This window comes from Brassica napus, chromosome A2 (genome assembly GCF_020379485.1).
Source record: "Brassica napus cultivar Da-Ae chromosome A2, Da-Ae, whole genome shotgun sequence".
Lineage (NCBI taxonomy): Eukaryota > Viridiplantae > Streptophyta > Magnoliopsida > Brassicales > Brassicaceae > Brassica > Brassica napus.
The window spans coordinates 25,219,091-25,235,774 of NC_063435.1; the positions used below are offsets into that span (position 1 = coordinate 25,219,091).

Below are 16,684 nucleotides of genomic sequence, written 5' to 3' on the forward strand. Positions count from 1 at the left end.
AATTGCGTTTTCTGGTTTTGGCGGGAAAATTATGTTTTTCCGGTTTTGGCGAGAAAATGCTTTTTGCGGTTTTGGCTGAAATTTTTTTTTGGAGTTTTGGCAGGAATATTCGTTTTTTGGGTTTTGGCGGGAAATGCGTTTTTTTTGTTTTGACGGGAAAATGCGTTTTTTCGGCTTTGGTTGAAAAGTGCGGTTTTACTGGTTTAGCCAAAAAATGTGTTTTTATGAAAATGTGCGTTTTATGTTTTTTTTTTTGCGGAAAACGAATCTTGCGGTTTTGGCGGGAAAGTGTGTTTTTCAGTTTTTGCGAGAAAATGCATTTTTTGGTTATAGCGGAAAAATGTATATGTAAAAAAAATAGAATTTACGGTTTTAAAATAATATTTTGATTTTAAAAGGTCATTTTTGTCATTTATTATTTTGAACTGAACTAGATGTATCTGCACATCCAGATGCACCATCAAGACTCACCTTCATTTGGGTGAGAATTTGAGATGAGTTTTTAAAAATTCAGCTGGGTGATTCATCTGGATGTAGCATTATAATACACAAAACGAACATCAATTTGCATCTTCACCCAGATGGATCACCTGGGTGAGCAAACGAACATGGCCAATGATAAAAAATATTCCATCCGTTTCAAAATATTGCATATTTTAGATTTTTCACTCATTTTAATAAAATATATTATTTACATAATTTTTTGTGATTATTTTTTTTTATAATTTTAAACCAATAAAAATCCAATGAGTGAAAACCATATATTAATGAAACGGAAAGAGTATAATAAATAGTTTTTGTCTTTTACTCCCACACGAAGCCAATTGGCAAGATATTTATGAGATTGTATTCTAGAAATAATGATATAAAATTTAAGGAATAAGAACAAAAATATATTATGTGATGAATGTTAAGTCCAGCGACTATGTGAGCTTGCAACGTGACTTATCTTACCTGCCACATGTATAATCACATTCACTGAGAGGAGACCATAAGATGAAGAAAAGGGGTTTGCGAAAAGGTAGACCATCACATGAGACAAGATTACGATGTTCTCTTTTGCTGACAAAGAAAGATTTCCCCTGTTTTTAAAACATAAACGCAAGTACAAATAGATTATAAAAAGTTTGAAAACTCTATATATATATATATATATATACTGAAATCAGTAGTACTAGTTTTAGATATAGATAAGAAACAATTACACTCAAAGACAGTTTTAAGTTTTTTATCACACTATTAGACAGTTCTTACTACTAGAGCAGTTTTTTCTAACCAAACCTAATTTATATCTATACACTAACTAAAAGTCCTAACTAAATATTATTATTTTATTTTATTAGCCAAAAGAAAACTATTAGGAAACTATGGTCACAATCACTTTTTTATCTCTCTCTCTCTCTCATAGTTTTATTCTTGTTTTCTTTTGTCGTGAACCATTTGGTTTTAATTTCCACTAAAGAAATGCAAAGTGCTATTTCAAAGATAGATCTGGAGATTTTCACTCACTTTTAGTTTCTGGTGCTAACCGTTCTGAATCTACCGTCGAAGCTCTGTCGCCATCTTCTTCATCATCTTCACCTCTGCATCTCTTCCGCTTCAATCAAGCTCTTCTATAAATATCAGCCATCGTCTAAACTATCATAGGAGAGAGAAAGCTTAAGCAACAATGGTAAATCCCTTAAAAAAACAATGGTAAATCTCTCTGGCGTGAAGTGATTGTGTCACGATCTCGAACGCGAGTAACCTTAAGCACAGTAGCTTCTTTGCCTGAGCCGCTACACTCGTCTGTCGAGCTCCAATCACAGAGAGAAAGCTCAAGCAACAATGGTCAAATCTCACATATTTGCACATTTAGTCCTTGGGTATTTAGGTTTAATTTGATTTTGTCCCAAACTCTTTGATTTCAAATATATCCTATCTAATTGACCCCTATACTTCAAAATATGCATTCTAGCCCCTATTTTGATGGAGAACTTTGGGTTTTTCATTTCTAGTCCCTCATATTTTGCATCCTTTCATTTTTGACCCCAAAATTTCCAAATTTACATTTTTAATCCTCTAATGAACAAACAAATGATATATACACACCTATATTAAACCTAAAATTATCTAAATAGACTCCAAAAATATACTCACTAAAATCATCAGGTATCATAACTTGTGAAATGTATAAATGAGTTTGTGTACTTGTGTTTTTTTTTGTGATACATATGTACACGTGCACAATATAATATATGTGTACACATGAACTTCCAAATTTTAATTTTCATGTGATATGCATACTGAACATACAAATTCAACAGATGCATCCAATAATGAACTAAAACAAATTACTCAAATAATTTTTCTAGCAACTATACTAAAAAATATTTGAATTACCAAATATCATAAATTGAGCAATGTACAAAATGTACCAGTGTACATGTGATTTTTCATAAAACTTTGTACATGGGGACAGTGAAATATATGTGTACACGTGACAATATTTGACTTGGCTTATACTCTATATATTCTTTAACCAAAACCTAGAAAGAGAAAAAAATTCTATAAGTCAAAGAATAGAAACACAATCTTTGATGGAAAAATTACTTTTTAAAAAGAAAATATAATTTTTAGATTTTTCTTGTTCTATAAAGATAAAATTTCTAAATATTCATGGAATTCTTAATATGGATGAATATTCTAGAAAATTCTTCGTTCAGGAACAAATATAGCATTTTTTAGTTTTGCTTAAGATAATTTTTTTTACACACAAATTTTGATTTTAATGGTTAAGATGCAAAATTAGATTTATGGTTTTGGCCAAAAATACAATATATGGTTTTACAAGTTTATTTTTACAGTGTGTACATGTGAATTATTGCACAAGTTGAATTGTGTACATATGAATTGAAGTACACGTGGATAGTAAATTTGGTGTACATATCTATATACAAACACCATTACAATAATGTACACAAAAATAATTCATACTTCAATAATGTACATATGAATTGAAGTAACGTGGATAGTAAATTTTGTGTACAAAGTGTTGTGTACATATATCTACATACAAACATCATTACAATAATGTACACAAAAATGATTCATACTTCAATAATGTACATTTGAATTGAAGTACACGTAGATAGCAAATTTTGTGTACATAGTATTGTATACATATATCTACATACAAACATCATTACAATAATGTACGCAAAAATAATTCATACTTCAATAATGTACATATGAATTGAAGTACACGTGATAGTAAATTTTGTGTACATAGTGTCGTGTACATATGTCTACATACTTTAAGGGCGAAACGAGCAAAAAACAAAAACTTAACAATTGTTGCTCTCTAGTTTTCACTCTGCTACGAGATAAAAATGAACACTAGAAATTTGGAAATAAAATTAAAAGTCGTTTGGCAACTTCGAAAGTCTAAAAAATAAAGATTAAAACACGAAGGACCAAACATGAAAATATCAGAATCTTGGCCATTGTTGCTCTCGAGCTCAAACTCTACGACGGAGAGGATGAGCCACAAGGACTCCAGACGGAAATTAAGGTGGATCTAGGGGCTGTAGCGTTTTGCGGTGATTCTTCGACGATGAATGAGGCAAGAGTGATGCGTAAGTGATTTGCCGTTACGGTAGGAGCTAGCCGTTAAGGTAGAGCTGAGCATGGTGGAGTGATGCGGAGGCGATGCTTCAACGACGAGTCGGCGGTGAGCAGCAAGTTACATACCAAACAACACGTTGAGGGGTTAGAATTCACAATTTAAAAGTCTGGATCGCAACTAGAATTATGTGGCCACAAAAAAAAAGTAAGGACTTGAAAATACCAAAGAAAAAGAAATTATGAGGCACGTGGTCTTTTGCTCAGATAATTATCTAATTCAATTTACTTTCTGCCTCGGGTCCACCACACAATCCTTTTAAAACAAAATTCAAAATCCAACCACACATAAATATCTGTAACCGAAAAAGAAGCGCTTAGTTAAGTTTTTTAAGGGCAAGTTAAGTCTTTTACACCAAAAACTACCTCAGTATAACAAAGTGACTTATCTTGTAATAAAAAGACAGAAACTGCCTCTGGATGTAAATCACTCTATAGATAATGATTCATAACTACTTAATCTAGACATTTCATTATTTACTAGATTTCGTTTATGAATTTTGTCTAGTTACAAAGAAAGAAAGAAAGAAAAAAATTGTTGGTGAAAAAGTGATAGATACTAATATCAATACAATACTAAAAGGGGAATAAGGGCTCCCCTCATGCTGTCCACGTCATCAATTATAATCAGCCAATCATATCCTACAAATTGTCCACCTCAGATACAGATTATTGTGTTTGTGGGTTTCTATTTTTAATTCGGCCTGTTTAACATTTTGGCCTGTTGAACATAAACCCATCATTTAGGCCTCTTGACTCTGTCTACACTAATTTCGATTTGGAAATCGACTCTCCCCCTTTCGACTTTCTCATCTTCTATTCTCTTCTCTCCATATCGGTTTCGTAGATCAGACGAACCACTTCTCCACTATCTCCTCTAATCAAACCTTCGTGTAATCAAAGCTCATTCAATGATTCCCTTTCGTCTTCCCCTCTATCAATCTCTCTATAAAACTCTTTTTTAATATTTTTTTCCGATTAAAATCCATAATATCCTCTCAAGAGTCTACGGCTATGGAATCCACCGGCAAATCTCCAGTATCCAGCGATCCGAAGGCGAACCGGCGATTTCAGAGGCTATGAATAACACTTTGGAGACCCGTTTTGCAGTTCCCGAAGGAACCATCAGGAATTGATCTGAAATCAATGGTATGGTTTTGTCTAATTCTCAGAACATTTAACTTAGTAGAGTCACAAAAAATTCACAAAAACTTTGCTGTTATATATGATACACAACAATTCTTGGACTGTCTCGTGTAGAAGCTAACGAATTCTCCATACAGTACATCGATGGGAGTTTATTATTTTAAAACCAGAGCTTTGATGAACCTTTTGACACAACAGTATTCGAGTTCCAATGACGCTGCCATAAGAGATCACGATGTTCAAGTGAGATTGTAAAGAACAAACTCTTCTTCTTATTTGTTATCTGTTGAGGACAATATTCAAACACCTTAGAATTTTTTTGTGGTTATGGATACATATTCCCAGACTATTTGGAAGATAGTGGAACTATGAAGACATTCTCTGAAGATGATAGATACGATAATCTCACACGGATGTTTCTTGCGACTGCAAGAATGCAGCTTCCAACGCTCCATCTTTGGAGATTGGTCACGTCTATACTATGGAGTTGAGCTTCAGGTGGATCTTCAGATCTCTTCATTTTGATTAACAAAACAATCAGACTATTGTTCTGATCAAACAGAGTTTTGGTTTATGTTTTTTTTTTTTGACAGGATACGTTGATGTTAGGTACAGATTATTACCAAACTGAATCTGGGATTGTATCTCTATTAGCAGAAGGAAAGGTTCCAATTGGTATTGGTAGAGAGACAAAGATCAGGTAAGTTTTGAAAATACATAACTAGAAACCTCTTCAAACATCAATCCAATGATTTTCTGGTGATTTATACAGGAAATGCATAATAGACAAGAATGCTAAGATTGGTAAAAAGGCATAAGCTTTCCTTGAATATCTTCTCGAAGGATCATAATATTCGATTTGGAATTACTTTGGTAGTGGAAAAGGCTATAATTCAAGACGGTAATGTTATATAAAGGGAGCTTGAACTGTAGCTATCTTTGAGGTGCCAAAGCTACAAAGTAGAGTTGGAAGATGATTATCTGTTTTTTTTTTTTGGTTCACAGATGTTACTAGATATGCAAGCCATGAAGACAATTCTTCTAGAAATCCCTTCCCTTGCCAGACTGGTAGCTATCTTATCATTACCATTTTATGTATGTTGCCTCCGCTGGTGTCTCTGTATTTTACAATTTTTGTTATTGATGTTATCTGAGCATGAAACATTTGGAATCATAAAGCATTTCTGTTTCAGTATGATATTGTATATACCAATTTAGCCTTTTAAAGCTAAAGTTTGTGATATCAATGCGGACTTCAACTGCTGCCAGCTACTCTAAATTTGTGAGCCGTGAAATAAGAAGTACTTTAAGGTCATACTGTCCCCAATCGATTCGGTGGTAGACAGTTATAGTGACCTGTTTCCAGAAGGAACTCCCATGGAGTTTCAGCGCATCTTTGAACTCAAGGTGATAATAGGACTCAGATTCTCTAAAACCCAATTAGGTTGAACGCATAGTGATGTCCACAGTATCTGTTTGAAAGTCATGTTATATACTCACATTAATGGGTCTAGGTGAAAAGGATCATGGAACCATCTTTAACACATAGATATGTATATATAAATATTTGGACTGCTGGACACTATCTCTGGACCGTTTTGTGGTGTTGATGCAGGGTCTTAAGAAAGCTGATCAGCAGAGCATATGTGATGATTTCAACAAGCATGGCCCAAGGTTTACACAGCCCTCTGTTTCAGGGGAAATGCCACAAGTGGTTCCAACCCACCTGCACTGCCGCTGGTAATCACTAATCCGGGTACAACAGCTAGGTTTATACCAAACAACGAGGATGTGTTAACAAAGCAGAAGCTCTTTGCAGAGGAGCTGCAACAACTGGCTTTAATAATTTCATTGCACTGAAACTACCAAAGACCTCAAAGATGGAAGTTTACTTTGAACAGGACAAATAAGCTTTCTTCACGTGGCTTAAACAAGTGTCATCAGCGACTGCTGTAAGAGCCTGAAAGCTCCATCTCCTGAGTTTTCAGAGTACATCAAACAGAGAAGATATGATCTCCATGATGTTCAAGCATATGTGAAGTGAAGTTTGTTTCCTTTGTCAATGATGTGTTTCTGTGTGTGTCAAAAACCCTTTGTCAAACTCTTATCCCTATAACACAAATATTCGTTGTATATGCTAAAGATGCCGGTTTTAACAATGTGATATCACTGTAAGACCGTATTTTAATCAAGTTTGGCTAATTTTTTTTAATTACTATATGATATCACTCTAAGAACAAAGCGAGGCCTGATGGGACCGTTCGGCCAATCACTTTTTTTTTGTATTATGAACCTTTAGGTGATCCTATTTTTATCATTTAAAATTATTCTTTACTTTTCACATAAAATTCATGAAGTTTAAATTCACACAAGTGAATTTTTTTAATTTTTTAATACAGCCGCATCCACTCACATATCAAATACAACAGTTCAATCCCAAATTAAACTACAATTAAATTTTAACTCGAATTTTAAAAGGACTGGAAATAATTTTTTTTAAAAATTATTAATTTAACAAAAATATTATTTTTTGAATATATGATACTATTATATAATTTTATTGCTTTGTTTTTACAGAAAATATATAAGTTATATATCAGATATTATTTTATTTTATTTCGTAATGAAATGTTAATAAATTTATATTTTATTTAAAAATTATGATATAAAAAGTCAATTTATTGATTTTAACGTCTTTTTATATATAGTCTTTAATTTAAAATGAAAATTTGTTATGTTTAAATGAATGTGCTTCATATATATGAAAATACAAATAAATTAATCTATTAACTTAATTTATTTCATATTAAATAAAAAATAATATTAAAACCTGCAAAAATGGGTTTTATAAATCATTTGAATTTCTTTATGAATTTTTAATTTATGAAATAATATGGTCTGGTTCCCTAAATCTGCAGACCAACCTCATCAACCAAAATCATCACAAGGTGAGTGAAAGTTTCTTTCGTTTTTGTTATTGGTGTCTTCTCGGTGGCTCATTCGGACAAGATCGTAAGAGCATATAAGCTGGTTGGCAGGTACACTCAGTCAGCTTCAAGGGAATGTGAATATGATTTTGTTTCTCATGTTTGGTATAATAATTTCTGTTTGCTTTACTATAGGTGAACCTGGATCCATATGGTCACAATAAGTCAATAACACAAGACTCTTCACTTATTGGACTGTAAATTCTTGAAACCACCGTCTAATCAAATTCTTATGGTCAAGTGCTTCTGCTCCCTAGAAGCTAACTGTGTTTACCTGCCAACCACCGTCTAAGCACCTCTATTACTAGACGGTTCACAGGGGATTCAAGTCCTATTTCTCTACTTAAACAAAGATTTATTGTCGGATCCTACTTGCTCTCTGTTTCTCCACATGTGCAACTGCAAAGTGTTTCTTCATCCCCTCATTGAAGTATCTTTACATGTTATATACGAATTCATCTCTTATAATTTGTTTATGGATCCTCACCATAGAGATCCAAGTCTTCATGTATGTTTTTGATGTGCCCTTTGTAGTCCAGTGTGTTAAGTTATCCTAAAGTTGTTTTACTCTTCTTTGCCAATCCTAACCACATTTTAAAATGGTTAGAAGTTAGTTTAATTATAAATCATTATTGTAAATTTGTTAAGTAGATCACAATAATTATATATATAATTAAACCAATACAAAAGATTTATTACAAAAGGTAATTGAATAAATATAACATTCACAAAAGGTAATTGAATAAATATAACATTCACAAACAAAAAAATTTGTTTTAAAAGTTCTAATAATTTTGGATGATATGGTTTATTTGATAAATTGTAAAGTGAATATGTAAATCTTTAAATAATAATGTGCTATGTTATCAAGTTAACCAAAATTTATAGTGAAATTCACTTTTTACATTATTTAAATCAATAGAATTTTTAAGAAGTATAAAATAAGAGAAAAAATATTCATAACTTATATGTTGAATAATTCTAAATAACTTTATTCATCAGTATAGTAAAAACTAAACTTATATAAACATATGATTTATACAAAAATAACAAAAACAAATAGTGAATGTATGTAAATATTACTTTCAATTAGAATTAATTAAATATTATTGAACATATATAAAATATGAATGAAATTCTTTTTGAATCATTATTATTAAATTAGATATTTATTTATATTTATTAAAATTCTAAACCCTATATTCCAAAACCACACCCCCCAACTCTAAACCCCAAATCCCTAAATCTAGATTAGTTAACCATCGAGTTATAAACGTCCATTTCTCTTTTTCTTTAAAAACTAAAGCAATAATTTTTTTAGAAACAAAACAAAACTAAATTGTTGCAAAATCTGGACGAACACTGTATTACACAATAATTCTACAAAAGACACCTAAATCTTTTCTTAGAGAATAAAAATAAAGGTAATAATTTCAAAATTTGTGTAAGTGTTGCAATAGACAATAACCTTACAAAGAACATATAAAAACAGATATGATATGGAATAATAATCTCATTCAAAAAATCATCACAACTATGTTATATGTAAATAAGTCAACAATGGCGACTGTCGATCTTAGTACAGTAATATCATACATAAGAAAAATCACATGTAATAATGATTCAAAAAACAAATCCCTTAAGCTACAACAAATGATAGTCTAAGTACCAATTTCTGGTTTGCTAGCTGGACTCCAGCTGATTCCTTAATAAGTGTCTTTGATCGCAATGGTACCGAAAAACTTAGAATCAGAATAAATGTGTTGGTTGCTGACGCTTCCGGTAATGATGCTTACCTAATCCAAGATCTGTGGAAGAAGTCAAACTACATGCTTACTTAACAACTATGTCAAATATTCTACATTATAAGACTACAGTGAAACCATATCAATATTAGCAAAACCGGCGCGTAGCGTCCGCAAACACCTAGTAGTAATAATGATTCTCACATGTGATCCATGATTTTTAGCAATAATATATTTCTGTATAGAAAATAAAACACATACATAATTTTTTTTCTTGAACTAGGAAAACATATAAATAAATAAATTATAATTCGGTATGTAAATTTAATAACGTTACAACTGAATCGAACGGTGGACAAGGAGTCGGCAGCTTCCACAGAAACATGGATCCAAATAAAATTCAAACTTGAGAGCTACTCAAGCGACGACGCGTGGTTAATACGGCAGTGGCATAAAATCGTAATTAGTGGAGAGGAGAAAGGGCTATTTGGGGAAGAACTAAGTCTGAATAAATCTACAGATCCACCACTCAGGAGAGAGAGAGAGAGAGAGAGACTCAGTACCAATTTCTCTGACGCGCTTCCTTCTCCGGTGTCTCATCATCACGTCCGGCGGATTCCGAGAAAACGAAGAGCTAAAGGGTCTGTCTTCTCTCCCTCTCTAAACTTAGTTTCGTTGCTTGTTTCCGAAGATTGAGGCAATATTGCGTGTTGATTGGATAATTAGGGTTTAGGGATATTACCAAAGGTTCTTCCTTTTTAATTTTTGTTGTTAATTGTGTGCAATTAGGTAACAAAGTCTCTTCCTTTGTATTGCTTCTGTGCTAGATTTTTGAAATCATGGAGAGCTTCTGGCAACTGGGTGATGAGCTACGAGGTCAGACTCAGTCAAGAGCATCAGAGGATCACAAATGGTCCACTGTTGCAACCAAGCTCGCTGAGCAGACCCGGATGAAAGGTGAACGGTTCAACAACCTCGATCTCTCCAAAGCTGGTGGTTACTCCGACAAGTTTAGTTTCCAGGACAATAACAACAACATGCTGAACTTGGGTGGTAAATACGGCAAGGCTTCGATGCAGAGCAATGTTTACAACATGAAAGTTAACAAGTACAATGGTAATGTTGTTGCTAACAAAGAGCTGAGCAACAACAGCAATGATAATAATGCTGTTGACAAGAGGTTTAAGACTCTGCCTGCTTCGGAGACGCTTCCGAGGAATGAAGTTCTTGGAAGGTACATCTTTGTTTGCAACAACGATACCATGGAGGAGGATTTGAAACGCCACCTGTTTGGTAATTTCCAAACTCTGCAATGTTTCTTTGCACTCAGTGCTAAATGTTGTGTGTTCGTTTGTCAGGTTTGCCTCCAAGATACAGGGACTCTGTGAGGGCAATAACACCTGGGTTGCCTCTGTTTCTTTACAATTACACCACTCACCAGCTCCACGGTATCTTTGAGGTTTGTTCTTCTGATATATTATAACAATGTCTCTCTCTAAAGCTATCAATTAACTCAAGTTTGATTATCCTGCTTCAGGCAACAACTTTTGGAGGTACTAATATTGATGCCACGGCTTGGGAAGACAAAAAGTGCAAAGGAGAATCAAGGTTTCCGGCTCAGGTGAAACTTTACTATCACAGTTGTTGCATCCGTTACTCTTTCCTTTTTTGATGCTTTGTACCAATTCGACTTTTGTATCAAATGGTAACAGGTAAGGATCAGAGTGAGGAAAATCTGCAAAGCCTTGGAAGAGGATTCCTTCAGGCCTGTTCTTCACCACTACGATGGTCCTAAATTCCGCCTTGAGCTCTCTGTTCCTGAGGTAAGTATCTAGAGTTTTCATTTAAATAGAAAACCTTTGCATGTAGACGCGTGGTTAATACGGCAGTGGCATAAAATCGTAATTAGTGGAGAAAAGAAAGGGCTATTTGGAGAAGAACTAAGTCTGAATAAATCTACAGATCCACCACTCAGGAGAGAGAGAGAGAGAGAGAGAGAGAGACTCAGTACCAATTTCTCTGACGCGCTTCCTTCTCCGGTGTCTCATCATCACGTCCGGCGGATTCCGAGAAAACGAAGAGCTAAAGGGTCTGTCTTCTCTCCCTCTCTAAACTTAGTTTCGTTGCTTGTTTCCGAAGCTTGAGGCAATATTGCTTGTTGATTGGATAATTAGGGTTTAGGGATTACCAAAGGTTCTTCCTTTTTTAATTTTTGTTGTTAATTGTGTGCAATTAGGTAACAAAGTCTCTTCCTTTGTATTGCTTCTGCTAGATTTTTTAGCTATGGAGAGCTTCTGGCAACTGGGTGATGAGCTACGAGGTCAGACTCAGTCAAGAGCATCAGAGGATCACAAATGGTCCACTGTTGCAACCAAGCTCGCTGAGCAGACCCGGATGAAAGGTGAACGGTTCAACAACCTCGATCTCTCCAAAGCTGGTGGTTACTCCGACAAGTTTAGTTTCCAGGACAACAACAACATGCTGAACTTGGGTGGTAAATACGGCAAGGCTTCGATGCAGAGCAATGTTTACAACATGAAAGTTAACAAGTACAATGGTAATGTTGTTGCTAACAAAGAGCTGAGCAACAACAGCAATGATAATAATGCTGTTGACAAGAGGTTTAAGACTCTGCCTGCTTCGGAGACGCTTCCGAGGAATGAAGTTCTTGGAGGGTACATCTTTGTTTGCAACAACGATACCATGGAGGAGGATTTGAAACGTCACCTGTTTGGTAATTTCCAAACTCTGCATGTTTCTTTGCACTTTTTGATTTGAAATGTTGTGTGTTCGTTTGTCAGGTTTGCCTCCAAGATACAGGGACTCTGTGAGGGCAATAACACCTGGGTTGCCTCTGTTTCTTTACAATTACACCACTCACCAGCTCCACGGTATCTTTGAGGTTTGTTCTTCTGATATCTCATATTATAACAATGTCTCTCTCTAAAGCTACCAATTAACTCAAGTTTGATTATCCTGCTTCAGGCAACAACTTTTGGAGGTACTAATATTGATGCCATGGCTTGGGAAGACAAAAAGTGCAAAGGAGAATCAAGGTTTCCGGCTCAGGTGAAACTTTACTATCACAGTTGTTGCATCCGTTACTCTTTCCTTTTTTGATGCTTTGTACCAATTCGACTTTTGTATCAAATGGTAACAGGTAAGGATCAGAGTGAGGAAAATCTGCAAAGCCTTGGAAGAGGATTCCTTCAGGCCTGTTCTTCACCACTACGATGGTCCTAAATTCCGCCTTGAGCTCTCTGTTCCTGAGGTAAGTATCTAGAGTTTTCATTTAAATAGAAAACCTTTGCATGTAGATGGAGACTGATCTTTGAACTGATTATGCATTCACTATATGTGATGTTTGTTGCAGACATTGGACCTGCTAGATCTCTGCGAACAAGCTGGTTCTCCATAAGGCCGATCAACCTTGCAATACCACGTTGGGAAGGAGCATATTGGTGTTTTGTCTGAAATCTATATATATATATTACCGTAAGAGCGTAAGCTTGTGGGATTTAGTTAAGAGTCGAAAGGGAGGAGTGTGTGCAGTCTTCAAGGCAAGCAAAAGGGTGAAGAGACTCTGCCGAATAAGGGACTACTCTTGTTCTTGTTGCGTCTAATGTGTGAGTTTGTTTGTCTGTGTGTTGTGTTGTGAGAGATTTGATAGCTCTTTTGAGTTATAACAAAAGGTTTCTGTAGAAGAATATATATAGAGAGAAAGTGAGAGAGTAAACACAGAGCCAAACCAATGGTATGAGCTTCTGTTTGTGTTTGCTTGTGTAAGGGAGAACCTAAATGGGAAGTTATAACTTTTAAACTTCCGAGTCCATTTCATCTAAACACATGTTTTCACTGAAAGGAGTTTGAAATATGAAAAGCTAAATTATACAACAGCAAAGATAATAAATTTGGTAATATATGATTTCTATCTATGGTTAAGTGTTTGGCTACAAATAGAAACCGCCACATCATTAAAGCTGGAAATTTTAGTTTTTATCCGCGGGTTCCGCTCCATTTGACCGCTGCGGGACGGGTGTGGGTTGGTCATTTCGAAAAATTCAACATGTGGGTGCGGGTTGAGTCGATTCTACGCAGGGTGGGTACAGGTCGATCGATTTTGAATCGTGGATATCCGCTAACCCACAAAAAAATAAAAAAATAATATATATTTTCGTAAAAGATATATAAAATACTATAAATTCAGAAAATAATATATAGTTTAATTATTTTATTAGAAAAATAAGTATTATATAATTAAAATACAATTAGAATAATTATTTTATTAAAATTTATATTATCCGCGGGTCCTGCGGGTTACCTGCAAACTTGGGTAGGGCGGATGCGGGTATGTAAATCTTTTTTTTCGGATCATGCGGGTCGATGTTTTGAGTGAAAAAGATGAATCAATCTGCGGATTGGCGGGATGGGCGAGACAGGTTGACCCGTGAACCCAGCTCTATGCATCATAGAGAAGACAACGAAAGCTCAGGGAATGAAGTTTTGTTGTATCCGTTCTAATGAAATTAGCTGGTCGATGTCCAGCAATCGTTTATCAGCTAAATTAAATATTGATGCTTTTCTAGAACAAGCTTGTTCATATGTCAAATCTTCTTCAAGCCCCTTGGGCTGGTACATAAGTTTTGAGAGTTAAAAACTGCGAAAATAGCTTATTTCCCAATAAACTAGTTGTTTCCGGCTTTTTCATATATAGACTTTTAAGACATACCAAAAACTACATGAATAATGGAAAATGACTTATTCTCTTATGAATTAGTTGTTCCTGGTTATTTAACACACACTTTTAAATCATGCCAAAAACTACATAAAAACTCTATTTTTTTAATTACATGCACAAACTATCGATTTTAAACTAATTCTCTTAAACCGTAATGGTGTTATTTATACGTTAACTTGGTTTATGATAGGTGGAGAGACAATTTAATTTGGGATGATAAAAACAGAATACTAGGTCATTTTTTTCTTTTTCTTCTTCTTTTTTTCAACTTTTCTTCTTTTTCAGAAATTGTTTTACTCTTCATCATTAATTAGGGATACAATTTATTATCATGCAAAAGAATAAAACATTTTACATTATGCATAAAGAAAAAAGAACAGCAAATACTAACTTACCAATCTCCATGTATTGTCATAAGGAACTATAAAATTGGCGTAGTCTAGGACGCTTGATTGGTTCCGTAAGCGGATGTTACTCTCAGGTTCTGGTCCTGCAGAGATTTATATAAGTGGTGGCGGTGAAAATTTTGAGTGTTTGCAACTTTGTTTGTTTAGATACTTCCCCTGTCTACAGAAATGCTCAGACGAGTCAATTATCCCATCCATTAGCGGTTCTTCGTGCACGTGAGATCGGTGAATTGACCAGGATTTTTGAATACAGGAGTCTCCTGAAACGGGTAAATCGAATAAGCATGGTGCAGAATGTTTAAGGTTGTAAAATATTGAGATAAGGAACAAAAAAGCAAACATGTTACATATAAATGTTTGAAAATTTAAAGAACACTCCATGTGACTTCTAGTTTTAGCTTCTGTGGGTCGTTTAAGGTTTTCTCTTTAAAGGGGCAACTCTTGTAATGTACGGTGGTTCTTATAATTGTGATAGATAACGTAAATGTATATTCCAGAAAACAAAAGGATGAATGATAATATGTGACAAGATTGTATCTCACCAGTCTTAGTCTTAGAGGCTTAAACTACCAAACTGATTGTTCCAGTTGTCGTAGATTCCAAGCTCGTTCTGCGAAACCGAAGGCCTTACTTCTTGCAATGTGTCTTTAAAGTCCTGCATCATGACCAAATTGATGAAAAGAGAGACAGAACAAAAGTTTCTTTAAGCTACATGTGTATTCACGGAATTAACATAACATCCATTTAAATTTAAACCCAAAAAATTATCATATACCAAGATCTTCATTTTGTGTTTACCTGAAGAGTCACAATCCTCATGTCATCTTTCGTAAGGTTTGATATTTATATGCCTCGTTTGAGAGCTTCCCTCAATGGACACATAGTTGCATCTTTCACTAGGTTCTTCATAGTTGCATCTTTTTGTGACTTGTAGAATCTCTTCTCATAAACTTTTGCTTTTGTATATATTGTCGTTGCAGGGAAGAAGATCGTCTTTGATGATTAGTGAAAAAGCTTGGCTATTCTTTTATTCTAGTATCTTTCAGCCCTTTTTTTGCCTAGTTTATGAGAAAAACTCTAAAGCTTATATGATGATTTGGTTACTCTTGGATTTAGTTTTGTTTTTGTTTGCTTATAAAGGTTTGCTGGTGTGACATTTTTACTTTGTAGAAACTTTTAATGAATTCCTTAAACTCATGGCTCGTTTTATTGTTGGTCTAATGTTTTATTAAAAAGTTGATTATAGTCTTTATATTATATTATGAAACATTTTTGTTATGGTATTTTCAATACGGAAAGTTGGTATTTGAGAAAAATCGATGTTATGCTTAGACCATTTCTAATACCCAAACAATAGAGGCTTAAGGTTTGAGTCTCAACATTTGCTAGGACCGGGATTAAACAACCGGTTCTTGTTAATGGCACAAAAATTATGAATTCGATTTGTGATGGGTCTATTTCATGTGATAGGTGTTTTGTTAATTTTTCAAATGTTTGTAAATTTTGTTTGTGGACAATTCTCCTTAATAGAACATTTTCAAGTTTTGGTCACAAAAATAGACCAAAAAGAGAGAAATGACCAAAATGTTTCATTTAATAGGTAAAATAACACTAATATCCTATATAAAAAAAATTCTTTTTGTTTTTTATTTTTTTAATAGTTTTAGATCATATGTCAAATTCGAACTTTTTTATAAATTTTTTTTTTCGAATTTTTATTTTATTTTATTTTTCAAATTTTCTTTTTGTAATTCAAAAATACTTTTTGAAACTATTTCTAAAATTTATTTTTAAATTTTTAATTTTATAAAATTAACTTTTTTTTTAACTATTTTTGTAATAGAGTTAACTATTTTTTTATTTTATAAAATTTTAAACCTCAATCTCAAATCCTCACCCCTTAACTCTAAACCCTAAAATTTGAATTAGTTAACTCTATGGGTATATATATATATATATTTACCTCTTTAATAAAACATTTTAGTCATTTTCCTCCTT

The 16,684-nt window shown here is 33.8% G+C and overlaps 1 protein-coding gene and 3 long non-coding RNA genes across 12 annotated transcripts; 2 read left to right on the forward strand and 2 right to left on the reverse strand.

Annotated features, from left to right (window-relative positions):
* Window positions 1–2,659: 2,659 nt before the first annotated feature.
* Window positions 2,660–7,029, forward strand: LOC106414450. 8 transcript variants are annotated; one of them, XR_002659409.2, is made up of 7 exons: window positions 2,660–4,812; window positions 4,947–5,060; window positions 5,155–5,307; window positions 5,403–5,509; window positions 5,582–5,904; window positions 6,003–6,216; window positions 6,425–7,029. It is a non-coding gene; the product is annotated as an uncharacterized LOC106414450 (long non-coding RNA). The 8 variants fall into 8 exon arrangements; XR_007318091.1 differs by having other exon boundaries at window positions 3,993–4,812; window positions 5,582–6,216; window positions 6,425–6,549; window positions 6,629–7,029; XR_002659404.2 differs by having other exon boundaries at window positions 4,008–4,812; window positions 5,582–5,710; window positions 5,815–6,216.
* A 2,946-nt stretch (window positions 7,030–9,975) lies between these two features.
* LOC125580346 lies at window positions 9,976–13,371 on the forward strand. 2 transcript variants are annotated; one of them, XM_048744700.1, is made up of 11 exons: window positions 9,976–10,182; window positions 10,369–10,834; window positions 10,900–11,000; window positions 11,079–11,162; window positions 11,254–11,364; window positions 11,504–11,630; window positions 11,814–12,275; window positions 12,343–12,443; window positions 12,527–12,610; window positions 12,702–12,812; window positions 12,915–13,371. In XM_048744700.1, the coding sequence occupies exons 2-11, from the start codon at window positions 10,381–10,383 to the stop codon at window positions 12,957–12,959; spliced, it is 1,680 nt and encodes a 559-aa protein (XP_048600657.1). In that variant the 5' UTR covers window positions 9,976–10,182; window positions 10,369–10,380; the 3' UTR covers window positions 12,960–13,371. The 2 variants fall into 2 exon arrangements, with proteins under 2 accessions (XP_048600657.1, XP_048600659.1); XM_048744702.1 differs by having other exon boundaries at window positions 10,053–10,182; window positions 10,331–10,834.
* On the reverse strand, window positions 11,253–12,948 carry LOC125580348. Its single transcript, XR_007318094.1, has 2 exons — window positions 12,847–12,948; window positions 11,253–11,398 (listed from the first exon to the last, which is right to left on the reverse strand). It is a non-coding gene; the product is annotated as an uncharacterized LOC125580348 (long non-coding RNA).
* On the reverse strand, window positions 13,146–15,193 carry LOC111207165. Its single transcript, XR_002659400.2, has 4 exons — window positions 15,034–15,193; window positions 14,675–14,946; window positions 13,863–14,000; window positions 13,146–13,679 (listed from the first exon to the last, which is right to left on the reverse strand). It is a non-coding gene; the product is annotated as an uncharacterized LOC111207165 (long non-coding RNA).
* Between the last annotated feature and the right edge of the window lie 1,491 nt (window positions 15,194–16,684).

What these genes read in the sequence shown, in the direction of transcription:
- LOC125580346 (XM_048744700.1), top strand. Translation starts at nt 10,381, where the DNA reads ATGGAGAGCTTCTGGCAACTGGGTGATGAGCTACGAGGTCAGACTCAG. An exon ending in AGCTCCACGGTATCTTTGAG is followed by an intron (nt 11,001 to 11,078) that starts GTTTGTTCTTCT and finishes ATCCTGCTTCAG; the next exon opens with GCAACAACTTTTGGAGGTAC. An exon ending in AGAAAACGAAGAGCTAAAGG is followed by an intron (nt 11,631 to 11,813) that starts GTCTGTCTTCTC and finishes TGCTTCTGCTAG; the next exon opens with ATTTTTTAGCTATGGAGAGC.